Genomic DNA, 14,245 nt, shown 5'->3' with positions numbered 1-14,245 from the left:
ACCTCTTACAAGAGTGAAAAATTTGGTGCTAGAGCAATATTTTCGTGAAAAAAAAAATGAAATTTTTAGTGTAATGACTTAATGTTTTCCAATTCTGTATAGTACCTGTAGTTTCAAAAGGCTCACTATACGACTGGATAAAATCCGTGAGAGATGTAGTTTCCAAAATGAGGCACCTTAAGGGCCCTGATAATGCTACATGCTGCCCGCGATCTACGTTAGCCAAATTTGTGTTCCAAAACTTTAATGGTGCTCCTTCCGTTCAGAGACCGGTCATTTGTAAAAATAGAGGTGGGTAGGAGTACATTCAAGAGAAAGTGGGTAACAAATTAAGGGATCCATACCTTGTGACAGCGAAAAAAAAAAATACTGGGGCTTAAACATTTTAGAGAAAAAAATTACAAATTTTTTTTTCCCCAACAGCAATTTTAAAATATTTCAGGGATGCAGTGTTTAAAATGGTATCACTTTTGGGAAGTTTCATATACAGCGCCTTGTGAAAGTGTTCGGCCCCCTTGAATTTTTCAACCTTTCCCACATTTCAGGCTTCAAAAATAAAGATTAAAATTTTAATGTTACGGTGAAGAATCAACAACCAGTGGGACATAATTGTGGTGGTGAACAAAATTTATTGCTTATTTTAAACTTTTTAAAAAAATAAATAACTAAAAATTGGGGTGTGCAATATTATTCGTCCCCTTTACTTTCAGTATCAAAAAACAAGAGCACTAGGAGTTTTAGTGCAAAAGTAGAAATTTATTATAAATATCAATAGATAACAACAACTTGTATAAAGGACATAGCGAGCAAGACAGAGGGATTAAATACCTGGATCCCAAAAACCACACTGAAAATAACTTTTATAGAGTCAGGGTATCAGAGCTGAAGCAGGCCAGCCTGCAGGTAATCGGAATGAGTGTAAAGTGCTGAATCACAGCGATTCCAATAGTCAGCAAAATTCAACAGATCCTGCAAACCGAGCCTGACTCGCAAAAAGCACTTGTGCTGATGCATATACTGTTGCTGGATCAAGAATTGTATATACAATATTCATGGAGTCACAAGAAACATGGTGGAGGACCCATGTATACAAATTAGAACCCATACATCAGCCTTTGTATGTCCATGAAAGGAGGGTGGAGAGGTGCTTACCTAAGTACAGTGGTGGTTAGGGGGATCCAGGCCAAGCCAGAGGGGACCTCCGACGGCCGTTTCGCGGCAAACACCGCTTCTTCCGGGAGGAGTAAGTGCAGTGAGAAGGAGACCGCGCCGTCCTTTTGAATATCCGCCACCCGGTCACGTGATATGAGTCACGCGACCGGAAGCCAGGGGAGTCAAGGACGCCAGCGCAGCCGCACAGCGCACTCCCGGGCAGCGCACGAATGCGCATGCGCGGGACACGCTGAAGAGAGCGCGGCGTCACGGCTCCCAAGCAACAGGGGGGACACGGAAGATGCGAAGCGCCAAACAGAACCAGGAAGCACCCGTACGGTACAGTGTGGTCCAATGGGCGTCACATACAAACCGCGCCCCCCCTAATGGCGGACTGAGAAAGGCAAAGATGGGACACATCTTAATAAAGATTATGTTTCTCTCAAAATTTATCCTACCCCATTTATTCAGTAATACGCCTGTGTGCTTAAAGGGGCATATGATCCTTATAGGTTCCCACAGGGGGCATACATCATCGAGTTCATTTGTCAACAAGCTCAGAGGGGGACGCGTCACCACCAATAAGCGTGACAGTCACTCAAAATGGAAAAATGGCATCTGTGGGAATCATAGTTTGGATCGCAAAAAAGTATCCCATCATTTGCCTTACCAGTTACAAAAGGAAGGCTAATACAAAAATGTAAAAAAGCTTATATTAGTTAGATTAAATACAAAGTGTAATCAACCAATACAATTATTATTACCATCAGGTCAAGAATGTACAAGATAAAAAAATGAAGTGGGGAATATCCACCATATTATTAAACGACATAAATTAGTACCAATAAAGGGAGAGTGGGGGGGGGGGGGGGAGGGAATTCATATAGTCACATGTGTCTATTTGTAGGAGAATGCCAAATCTATCTATTATGGAGAAAGAGGGGGGGGGGTGTGGGGAGGAGGGAAAAAGGAAAGGGAGGGCGAAGGGGGGGGGAGGGGGGCAAAAAAGGGGGGGAGGGAGGGAGGAGGGAAGGGGAGAGGGACAAGGAGAGGTTGGTCAATAAGGTACATTAATAAATCAGAGTCGCAACGATGGTGGAAAGTTCTCCATCAAAACGAATTTGCAATTCTTGGTCACTGAGTTGAATGATGTCCTGAACACCGCATAGATAGAAAGATGGAATGATGAGAATGAACCTAATAATGAAAAAGACAAAAATGACAATGTGTACAGCAGATAAAATATTTAAAAACAATACGTATATGAGAGAGGATAAAAGGGTCATAATTCATTTCTTAATCCCAGACATCAGACTCCGGACTCCTGATACGTATTCAATTCAAACGTAAGGAAGTTCAAGAGTCAAGGAGAATGAAGCCCAGAAGGGTCATATTTAGGATCCGCATGTGGATTACAGGAACGGGGCGTAGCTAATGGATTCATTTAAACCCATTGGGGTAAGTGTACCCAGAGTCGAGATCCAACGGGTCTCGGTCTGTGCTAGGCGTTTTTTCAGGTTTCCTCCTCTGATCCCTCCATGTATCACGTCTATACCAAGAATCTTTAGGGATCTAGGACTTGATTGATGTACGGCTCTAAAATGTCTTGGTAAGGTTTTTAATGTTGAAACATCCGTGACTGTCTTTGATCCACATATGTCCCTCACGTGTTCGCGTGTGCGGACACGTAGCTCCCGCGTGGTCAGCCCAATATAGATCAAGGAACATTCACATGTCGCATAATAAACGACATGGGTCGTGTGGCATGATATATATTCCTTGATCTGAAAGACCTGTGAGCCATCAGCGGAGGAGAAAGTATTCCCCCTCCTAATGTTAATACACGCAACACAGTGACCACATGGGGTGCACCCCCTCCTAGGTGTAGTAACTCCAAAGAAGTTCGAGGGTGGTGGGACATAATGGCTACGTACCAACAGATCACGGAGGTTTCTAGATCTCCTAGATGTCATGGAAGGGACGTCGGGAAGGTAATCCTTAAGCGCTGGTTCAGCCTGTAGAATGGGCCAGTGTTTCAGCAGAATATCACGCATCCTCCCCCATTGTTGATTATAAGTGGAAATGAATCTAATAGTGTTGTCTGTCTTTCTGGGTTTGGATGGGAGCAAAAGCTGTCCCCTGGTGTTTTGAATGGCACGATTGTAGCCATTCTTGATGGCCCTCCCACTGTATCCCCGATCGCGAAATCTCTCTTTTAAATCATCCGCCTGGCGCCGAAAATTTGCCTCCGTCGAACATATCCGCCTCATCCTGAGGAATTGACCAATAGGTATTGCTTTGATGGTTGAGTAATTATGTGCCGATGATGCATGTAACAATGAATTAACTGAGGTCGACTTTCTGAATACATCAGTCTGGACAACCCTGTGTTGGTCTAACTCCAGACTGATGTCCAGGAAATCGACCCTACTATGATGAAATGAATAAGTGAGTTTGATATTGTATGGGTTATGATTTAGGTCCTTGATGAAATCCTCGAGCTCGTCGGCTGTGCCCTGCCACAAAAACAAAATGTCATCAATATACCTCATCCAGCACAGCACATGGTCGGATGCCCGCACGCCCCCGTCGCCAAAAATTCCCCTCTCCCAGAAACCCAGGAAGAGGTTGGCGTACGAGGGCGCACAGGCCGCCCCCATGGCTGTGCCGCGGGTCTGTAGATAGAAAAAATCTTTAAAAAAAAAAAAAAAAAAAAAAAAAAAAATGTGCGTCAGGACAAAGCAAAGGAGCTCGAGGATCAATTCTAATAGATGCGAATCCAAATTGGTCATCCCCAGGAAGAAGCGGACAGCGGCGAGGCCATCATCATGTGAAATACAAGTGTACAAAGATTCGACGTCAGTCGTGACCAAGAGTACTCCAGGATCCACAAATATCCCATCGACCCTATTCAGGACGTCCGTAGTGTCACGGACATATGAGGGAAGAGTTTCCACCAAAGGTTTTAAATAGTGGTCCAAAAATTTACATATTGGGTTACTCAATCCCTCAATGCCGGACACTATGGGACGTCCAGGTGGGTCAAGGGGATCTTTGTGGATCTTGGGCAGGAGGTAAAAAGTCGGTATTTTCGGGGACACAGTGAGAAGGCCATCATAAATTTTTTTATTGATTATGCCCTCATCCAACGCTCGCTGTAGAATAATTGATAGTGCAGCCAAAAATCGGGGAAGCGGATTGAAATCCAATCTTTGGTAAGTTTCCCGATTTTTAAGTTGCCTATACGCCTCTTTCTCGTATTTGCTACAAGGCCAAATAACAATATTACCCCCCTTGTCCGATGGCTTAATTACCACATCAGAGAGTGATTGTAGTTGTTTAATTGCCAAGCGATGGTTATGGCTCAAATTGTCACCCCGTCTCTGAGTGGTAATTTTTGTGAAGTCTTTAGTCACTACTTTGGTGAAAATATCCACCGCCGCACATAAGGACAAGGGGGGAAATCTTGATGACTTAGGGTAGATATCCAATGGGAAGTTACCTTGAGTTTGAACATTCTGTTCCTCCAATAAGTCATTGAGTACTTGAAGGGCCTCCCTCTCAAGAGTGCTATCCAATCCGTCCCCTCCGTGACTCCGATGGTGTAGTTTCTTGAGGATCAGCTTTCTCGCGAAGAGATGCAGGTCCTTCACTGCAGTGAATAGGTTGAAACAATTAGTCGGAACAAAATTTAACCCCCTAGAAAGCACTTCAAGTTGGTATTGTGTTAATTTATGACTAGAGAGGTTAATTACCTCCAGGGCATTCGACTTTTTAGCTGGTTTCCCTTTTGTCTGGTTTTTTAGAGGGGGATTGAGTCGATTCCTACCCCTTGTATTGATGGTATAGGTCTCCGAAGTACCAGCCAAGTTAGCTGTTTCTCCTATAGATTCGATATCAGAAATTCCTGATTGCAGGGAGGTTGAACGGGAGCGGGATGCAGATCCAGACCTGAATGGAGGCCTGGATCTGCCGCCCGCTGACTTCCATCGGTACATCCTATTATTGTTAAAGTCGCCCAGGTCTCTCTGCAACTTTTTAAACTTCAAGTCCCTAACCTCCTTATCCCATTTTTCGACCAGCTGCTTCAACTCATCCTCAAGTGCAGAGAAGGACTCGTGAGGTAATTCGCGAGAAATTGAAGCCTGAAGTTCCTCCATCTCTTGTTCATACTCCTTTAAAGATTGAATGTTAGATTTGATTAGGAGTTTCATGTAGCCACGGGAGCACGTGCCGGACAGCAACTCCCATTCTTTTTTGAATTCCGGATCTTCTACCCCGTAGGAAGGGAAGATCTGGATTCTTAATCCCCTGGGGATGAGATCTTTTTCTAGATATTTCTCTAAAAATGATTTGTTCCACCACATGCGGGTCCTTTTCCTAAGAATACCCTTATATTTAAAAATCCTCTCTTTAATTCCATCATCCACACCCTCTGGAGTGGTATTACTCCCATCTTTAAATGCTCTGTCGAGTTCTAGGAGCCACGTCTGGTCACGTGTCCTAAAGTCCATGATGAACCACGGCCAAACTGTGAAAAACACACAGAAAATCAATATCCACACAAAGAGCCTCATGGTCATAGCTAAGCTATGACCATGAGGCTCTTTGTGTGGACCTTTACTTTCAGTGCAGCAAACTCACTCCAGAAGTTCATTGAGGATCTCTGAATGATCCAATGTTGTCCTAAATGACTGATGATAAATAAAAGCCACCTGTGTGTAATCAAGTCTCCGTATAACTGCACCTGCTCTGTGATAGTCTCAATGTTCTGTTTAAGGCTAGTTTCACACTTGCATTGGACGGCTTCCGTAGCATTGCGTTGTGTTACGGATGCAATGGATGCGTTGCATATAGTGGCACAATGGATGCTACGGATCGTACAAAACAACGGAAAGCTTTTTTTCTTTTTTTTTTCTTTACAGTTTTACCGGCAGCTGATCGCTCTTAATAGCCGACGGCCGGTGGCTCAGTTGAGCGCTGTCACTTGCCGGCGGCCGGGCATGCCGGCGGGCGAGCGCTCAGCTGAGCGCTGTCACTTGCCGGCGGCCAGGCATGCCGGCGAGCGAGCGCTCAGCTGAGCGCTCTCATTTGCCGGCGGCCGAGCATGCCGACGGGCGCTCAGCTGAGCGCTCTCACTTGCCGGCGGCCAAGCATGCCGGCGGGTGAGCGCTCAGCTGAACGTTCGGCCACTGCGAGACAAAATAAAGTTTGTGATTTAAAAAAAAAAAAAGCATGCGTAGTGAAATCCTGAGGATTCCGCTGCTCAAAACAACATTACATGCTGCGTTCCTCCTGCTGGGTGGAAGCAACAGAGCGTCGCCCAGCGGAAGCGACGCAGGTCCTTTTGGCACAATCCGTCACCCATACAAATCTATGGGAAACAGCGGAATCCGTTAACGGATTCCGCTGTTTTCCAAAAGGGCGGATTGTAACGGAAGGAAAACAACGCAAGTGTGAAAGTACTCTAAAGCACAGGAACAGAAAAGGCAGGTCCGTGATACTATTGTGGAGAAGTTTAAAGCCGGATTTGGTTACAAAAAGATTTCCAAAACTTTAAACATCCCAAGGAGCACTGTGCAAGCGATCATATTGAAATGGAAGGAGTATCATACCACTGTAAATCTACCAAGACCCGGCCGGCCGGCCGTCTGTCCAAACTTTCATCTCAAACAAGGAGAAGACTGATCAGAGATGCAGCCAAGAGGCCCATGATCACTCTGGATGAACTGCAAAGATCTACAGCTGAGGTGGGAGAGACTGTCCATAGGGCAACAATGAGTTGTACACTGCACAAATCTGGCCTTTATGGAAGAGTGGCAAGGTGAAAGCCATTTGTCAAAGATATCCATAAAAAGTGTCATTTAAAGTTTGCCATAAGCCACCTGGGAGACACACCAAACATGTGGAAGAAGGTGCTCCGGTCAGATGAAACCAAAATCGAACTATTTGGCGTAAAAGCAACACAGCTCATCACCCTGAACACACCATCCCCACTGTCAAACATGGTGGTGGCAACATCATGGTTTGGGCCTGCTTTTCTTCAGTAGGGACAGGGAAGATGGTTAAAATTGATGGGAAGATGGATGGAGCCAAATACTGGACCATTCTTGAAGAAAACCTGTTGGAGTCTGCAAAAGACCTGAGACTGGGACGGAGATTTGTCTTCCAACAAGACATTGATCCCAAACATAAAGCAAAATCTACAATGGAATGGTTCACAAATAAACATATCCAGGTGTTGGCCAAGTCAAAGTCCAGACCTAAATCCTATCGAGAATCTGTGGAAAGAACTGAAAACTGCTGTTCACAAATGCTCTCCATCCAACCTCACTCAGCTCGAGCTATTTGCAAAGGAATTATGGGCAAGAATTTCAGTCTCTCGATGTGTAAAACTGAAAGTCACCTACCCCTAAGCGACTTGTGGCTGTAATCGCAACAAAAGGTGGTGCTACAAAGTATTAACTTAAAGGGGATGAATAATATTGCACGCCCCACTTTTCAGTTATTAATTTTTTTTAAAAAGTTTAAAATAAGCAATAAATTTCGTTTAACTTCATAATTGTGTACTACTTGTTGATTCTTCACCATAACATTAAAATTTTTACTTTTATGATTGAAGTTTGAAATGTGGAAAAAAGTTAAAAAATTCAAGGGAGCCGAATATTTTCGCAAGGCACTGTATATACGGTATATGACCCCCTAAAGTCCATTTAAATCTGAATAGATCCCTAAAGAAACAGGTTTTGTGATTTTCTTGAACAATGACAAATTACTGCTAAATTATTAACCCTTCTAACAACCTAATCAAATAAAATGAAATTTAACCCCTTCACGACCGGCCGATTTTTCGCTTTCCGTTTTTTTTTTCGCCATTCTTCTTCTGAGAGTCGCAACTTTTTTATTTTTCAGTCAATAAGGTCATGTGAGGGCTCATTTTTTGCTGAACGAGCTGTACTTTTAAATGAAACCATAAGATTTACCATATAGTGTACTGGAAAATGGCAAAAAAATTCCAAATGCAGAAAAATTGTGAAAAAAATTGCAATAGCGCTATTGTTTTAGAGATATTTTATTCACTGTGTTCACTATATGGTAAAACTGATGTGTGGGTGTGATGCTTCAGGTCAGTGCGAGTTCGTAGACACAAAACATGTATAGGTTTACTTTTATATAAGGGCTTAAAAAAAAAATCGGAAGTTTGTCCGAAAAAAGTGGCGCACGTTTTACGCCATATTCTGTGACCCGTAGCGTTCTCATTTTTTGGGATCTATGGCTCAGTGGCGGCTTATTTTTTTCGTCTCGAGCTGACGTTTTTAACGGTACCATTTTTGCGCAGATGCTATGTTTTGATTGCCTGTTATTGCATTTTGCGCAAAAGTTGTGGCGACAAAAAAACCCGTCATTTTGGCGTTTGGAATTTTTTTTGCCGCTACGCCGTTTACTGATCAGATTAATTGATTTTATATTTTGCTAGATCGGGCGTTTTTGAACGCGGCAATACCAAATGTGTGTATATTTTTTAACCCTTTAATTTTCAATGGTGCCAATGGGGGGTGATTTGAACTTTTAGGTTTTTGTTTTTAATAAAAAATTTTTTACTTTTTTTTTATTTTACTAGTCCCCCTAGCGGGCTATAGCGATCAGCAATCCGATCGCTCTGCACTATCTGCTGATCACAGCTACACAGCTGTAAACAGCAGATACGCTCACTTTCTTTTTCACTTGGCTGCGGGCCAAGTGAAAGTGAAAGCAATTCATGTGTAGTACACGAGTCATCACATGACCCTGTGCTACCATGACAACTACCGGAAGTCACGTGATCACGTCATGTGACTTCCGGTATCGGGCGGTAAGTAAAAGTTTACCGCGATCGCGCTTATAATGGCGCTGTCACATATTGACAGCGCCATTTCAGGGGTTAAACGGCACGAGCAGATAACGATTCTCGGCAGACCGCGGGCAGTAACATTATGACCGCTAGGACGTAAAATTACTGCCCGCGGTCATTAAGGGGTTAAAAAAAATAAGAATTATTCTTACCGTTAATTCGGTTTCTAGGACCTTCCACGACAGCATAGGAGGTTGTCTCTCCACGCCCTAATTGGGACAGGAAGCACAAGAGAGGTTAAAAGGACCCTCCCACCTCCCATAGCCAGTGTCTTACAAAGAACCCATAGCATATGAGAAGTACAACACATCCAGGAATATCGAGGATAAGGGTGGGAATTACGTGCTGTCGTGGAAGGTCCTAGAAACCGAATTAACGGTAAGAATAATTCTTATTTCTCTAGTCCCTTCCACGACAGCATAGGAGGAATACCAACGAATTGATACCTAGGGGGGGACCACAGCCTGCAGGACCTTCTTGCCAAAAGCCAAATCCCTGTTGGAATCCAGATCCAAACGATAATGCTTCTTGAAAGTATGGAGGGAAGACCACGTAGCTGCCTTGCAGATCTGCTCAGGAGAAACCCCTGCCCGTTCAGCCCAGGAGACAGAGGTAGCTCTGGTGGAGTGCGCTGTAAATCCGGAAGCGGAGACAGATGCTGAGCGAGGTAGGCGTCTCTAATGGCCCGCACAATCCAGTTGGCGACGGTACTCTTAGCCACCTTCTTGCCCTTATTTCGACCAAAGGGCTGGATAAATAGGCTATGATCAATACGCCAAGGTGCAGTAACATCTAGGTAGCGCAACACTGTCCGATGAACGTTCAAAGAATGGAACACTTCCTCCCCCGGAGTCCTAGGATGCTGACAGAAGGAAGGCAGGACGATGGACTGAGAACGGTGAAAATCCGAAACCACTTTGGGAAGGAAGGAAGGGTCCAGCTGAAAGACCATGCTGTCATCTCTGACGGTCAGGTAAGGCTCCCGAATAGACAATGCTTGAAGTTCCCCGACTCTCCGAGTGGACGTAATAGCCACGAGAAAGGCAGTCTTGTAAGCGAGAGAACGGATGCTACAGGAGGACAGAGGCTCAAAGGGCGACTGAGATAGTCCGGTAAGGACCACATTGAGATCCCAGCAAGGTGTCAGGACCCTCTGCCGCGGACAGAGCCTACTAGCGGACACGAAGAAACGGCGGATCCAGCGATGATCTGCCAGAGCCGTGTCAAAGACTGCACTGAGTGCCGAGACCTGCACCTTCAGAGTGCTGGGCCGAAGGCCTAAGTCCAATCCACTCTGGAGGAAGTCGAGAATCTGCGCAATGTTAGGCCGGAGCGGGTCAGGAGGCCGAGAACCACACCAGGAGGAAAATCTCATCCAGATTTTATTGTAAATACTATTAGTCACTGGTTTACGGTTGTTCTGTAGAGTAGCCACGACCTTGTCAGAAAGTCCTTGGGCCTTCAGTACCTGGGCCTCAGAAGCCAGGCAGCCAACTTGAGTTTCTGGGGGTCCGGGTGGAATATCGGACCCTGAGACAGTAAACTGGGGTCTGAACCCAGGAGGACCGGTCCGTCGATCCCGAGAGTCAGGATCAGGCTGTACCAACTCCGCCGCGGCCACAGAGGAGCTACCAGGATAGTTGCAGCTCCGTCGTCTCTGATCTTCCTCAGGGTTCGTGCGAGAAGAGGAATTGGGGGGAAGGCGTAGGCGAGGCAAAAGGACCAATTGTGGCAGAAGGCGTCCACCCCCAACGCATTGTCCCGAGGGTTCAGGGAGAAAAATGTTGCGACCTTGCGATTTCCTGCTGAAGCAAAGAGGTCTACTTCTGGAGTACCCCACCTTGCCACCAGAGAGCAGAACACTGCTTGGTCCAGGCTCCACTCCCCTGGGTGAACATCCCGACGACTCAGGAAATCTGCTTGAAGGTTTAGGGATCCCTTTAGATGGACTGCAGAAAGGGATAGCAGGGACCGTTCTGACCAGTGGAAGATCCAAGATGACACAGACTTCAGGGCGCCCTATCTTGTACTGCCCTGATGGCGGAGATGTGCCACTGTGGTGACATTGTCTGAGTAGACCAGGACGTGAGTGTCCCGGACGAGATCCTGAGCAGCAAGGAGGGCTTCCCTGACCGCCCTGAGCTCCCGGTAGTTGGAGAATTGGGAGCTGACATAAGGACTCCAGACCCCCTGAAATGGGGAGTTTGCCACCATAGCACCCCATCCCCGCAGGCTGGCATCGGTTGTTAGTGTAACCAGGGGCGTCCGAGTCCAGGCAACTCCCACCTTCAGGTTGTTGGGACGCAGCCACCAGAGAAGGGATGAGGAGACGGTCCCTGAGAGGCGAAACCGTTTGTTCAGGGAGGGAGTCTGTCCCAATGCGCCAGGATATGATCCTGTAGACGAGAGTGGGCCTGAGCCCACATGACTGAGGGAATGCAGGACGTCATAGAACCTAGAGCCGACATAGCCGCTCGAAGGGTCGGGCGAGCCTGTCGGCGAAGCGTTGAGATTTTGGTTAGCAGGGTCAACCTGTGGTCTCCCGTGAGAAAGGATACCTGTCTGTCGGAGTGCAGCAGCACCCCGAGAAACCGCAGAGTGGAGGAGGGTTGCAGCTGGGACTTCTTGAGATTGGGGATCCAGCCCAAGGAATGAAGAATGCTTAACGACTTCTCCACATGGCTCCGGAGGGTCTGAGCGGAGGGAGCCACGAGAAGAAAGTCGTCCAAATACGGAACCAGACAGACACCTTGCAATCGTATGAAGGCGACCACCTCTGCCATGATCTTTGAAAAGATCCTTGGAGCCGAGGAGATCCCGAAGGGAAGTACATTGAATTGGAAATGAAGCACCTCCTCCCCGTACAGAACCGCAAACTTGAGGTATTGCCTGTGACACGGATGGATGGGCACATGGAAGTAGGCGTCCTTCAGGTCTATTGAGGCCATCTGGTGGTGCAGACCTATCAGTGGGATAGCCGATTTCACAGACTCCATCTTGAAACGCCGGTATCTGACCTGCCGGTTGAGACGCTTCAGATTGATGATAATCCGGACGTCGCCAGACGGCTTTTTGACAAGGAAGAGACGGGAGTAGTGGCCTACCCCTTCTTCCTGACTCGGGACTGAGGAAACGACCCCCGAGTGCATTAGCTCCTGAATCTTTGAGTACAGGAGGGCCTGCGAACCCTGTGACGCCAGAGCCGTGACTCGGAGGCCTGGTAGAGGGGGGGGGGATGAATTCTATCAATAGACCCTCGGAGACGATCTTCAGGACCCATTGGCAGGTGGTGATGGACTGCCACTGGGGAAGAAAGGCCGAGAGTCGTCCCCCTACCCGAGCCGAGTCACGGTTTGTCCTGCTGAGGACGTTGTTGATGGGAAGGGATGAGAATGTTTCTCCCTCTTCCCTTAGGATAGCTCCACCGGCCCGACTTCCCTTTCCCCCTGGGCTGGGAGGCCTGAGGCATCGGGGAACGAAAGGACCGCTTCCTGGAGGGTTTAGGATCTGGCAAGGCCTTACGATCATTCGCCTTGTCCAGAATGTCATCCAGGGCAGGCCCAAACACCAAATCCCCTTTAAATGGAAGGGAGAAAAGTCTCATTTTGGAGGTGGAGTCTCCACTCCAGGCCTTAAGCCAGAGGGCACACGTCTGGCAGAGTTAGACAAGACCGAGTTCCTGGCAGCCAGGCAGACTGACTCCACCGAGGTATCCGCCAAAAAACTGGTAGCTTTCCTAAGTAAGGGAAGGGATTCCAGCAACTCATCCCGAGGGGCACCCTGGGAAATATGAGCCTCCAACTGGTCGAGCCACCTAAGTAGGGACCGGGAGACACAAGTGGAGGCAATATTGGCCTGAATGGTAGAAGACGATGCCTCCCAGGATCGCTTCATGAGGCCCTCTACCTTCCTATCCATCTGATCTCTAAGCTGGGAAGTATCTTCAAAGGGGAGCGCCGTTTGTTTAGCGACCCTGGCCACCTGTACATCCACTTTGGGGACCTCTCAATGCAACCCAGAAGCCTCTAGGGGAAAACGGCGCCTGGGGTCACCCCGGAAACGCTTCTCAGGAAATTCCCATTCCTGAGAGACAACATCCAGAATATTGGCATGAACCGGAAACCCTAATTGTTTGACGGTTTTCAGGCCAGCGAACATTTCATCCTGGACCGAGGGAAGAACCTGCACCTCCTCTAACCCCATAGTGCTCCTAACCGCCCCAATAAGATCCCCCAAATCTTCTGAGGGGAAAAGGAAGGACTGGTCAGACCTCCCGGAGGAAGAACCTTCGTCGGGACCCTCCGAGGCGGAATCAGCATCCTCATGATCAGACGGGGCTGACTGGAGTTTCCTTTTCTTTGGGGGAGAAGGGCCAGTAGCAGGGAGGGAGGCTAGTGAGGCCTGAATCTCCTGTTTCATCATGGACCGCAGATCGTCTACCAGGGACGGTTGTTCAGCCCTAATAATCTAGTCCGTACACTGTTAGCAAAGCTTCTTATCCCAGACTGCAGGGAGCTTTTTTATACAGACTGGACACTTTTTAATCTTTTCAGTCCTTTCATAGCGGTCAGGGTTATCGGATTTCTCAGACTTCTCTGACTTGTCACATTTGTCAGATTTCTTAGCAGCCTTGTCCTCCTGGAAAACACAGACCAGAAGGAGCCATAAATACGAGCCTGAGACCATGCATGAGGGACCACCCCCCTCCTTACTTACTATGGCAGGGGGAACACTGGGCTCTGCAGATGCAAGGGAAGACATGTCAGGGAGCACAGTAGAAGTCCTTACCGTCATTCTGAAGTCTTCCGGGTGTCCTTTATGTAGAAGGGCCTGCCCCCCCCCCAGTGACAGGGAACGTTCCCCGCCTCCCGCATCAGGTCCCTGACAGGCCGTGGAAGCGACGGCGTGTCTGTCACGCTGCCTCCACGACCGGAAGTGCCCATACCGGAAGTCGCGAGACCGGAAGTCCCGCCCGCGGTAGCACTTCCGGGTCGTACTGCAGCGTGCATACAGGAGGCGGCCGGCGGCTCAGGGATGGCGCCGGCTGGGGAGCTACACAGCCCGCATCACCCCAGAGGAGCTCCGGAAGGCTGGAGCAGCGGTCCCTCACAGGGTGAGGGAACAGTATGGGAGGAGCGGCGCAGGCCCGACCGATACTGCCCGGCTAAGGTAGGGGAAAAAAAAAATATCTATACTGCAGTT

General features: G+C 47.6%; 1 protein-coding gene across 1 annotated transcript; it reads right to left on the bottom strand.

Annotated features, from left to right (window-relative positions):
* Window positions 1-2,119: 2,119 nt before the first annotated feature.
* On the bottom strand, window positions 2,120-13,837 carry LOC142297198 (uncharacterized). The gene is made up of 4 exons (XM_075341464.1): window positions 13,832-13,837; window positions 13,570-13,681; window positions 4,655-5,683; window positions 2,120-2,349 (listed from the first exon to the last, which is right to left on the bottom strand). Exons 1-4 carry the CDS (start codon window positions 13,835-13,837, stop codon window positions 2,231-2,233), a joined length of 1,266 nt encoding a protein of 421 aa, XP_075197579.1. The 3' UTR covers window positions 2,120-2,230.
* Window positions 13,838-14,245: the final 408 nt, after the last annotated feature.

This window comes from Anomaloglossus baeobatrachus, chromosome 3 (genome assembly GCF_048569485.1).
Source record: "Anomaloglossus baeobatrachus isolate aAnoBae1 chromosome 3, aAnoBae1.hap1, whole genome shotgun sequence".
In the NCBI taxonomy this organism is placed as follows: Eukaryota; Metazoa; Chordata; class Amphibia; order Anura; family Aromobatidae; genus Anomaloglossus; species Anomaloglossus baeobatrachus.
This window is presented reverse-complemented; position numbering and strand designations above follow the sequence as displayed.

What these genes read in the sequence shown, in the direction of transcription:
- LOC142297198 (XM_075341464.1), bottom strand. An exon ending in GATTAAAAAGTGTCCAGTCT is followed by an intron (nt 5,684 to 13,569) that starts GTATAAAAAAGC and finishes TGTTTTTCACAG; the next exon opens with TTTGGCCGTGGTTCATCATG. An exon ending in ACAGAATGTTCAAACTCAAG is followed by an intron (nt 2,350 to 4,654) that starts GTAACTTCCCAT and finishes TTTCATTATTAG; the next exon opens with GTTCATTCTCATCATTCCAT.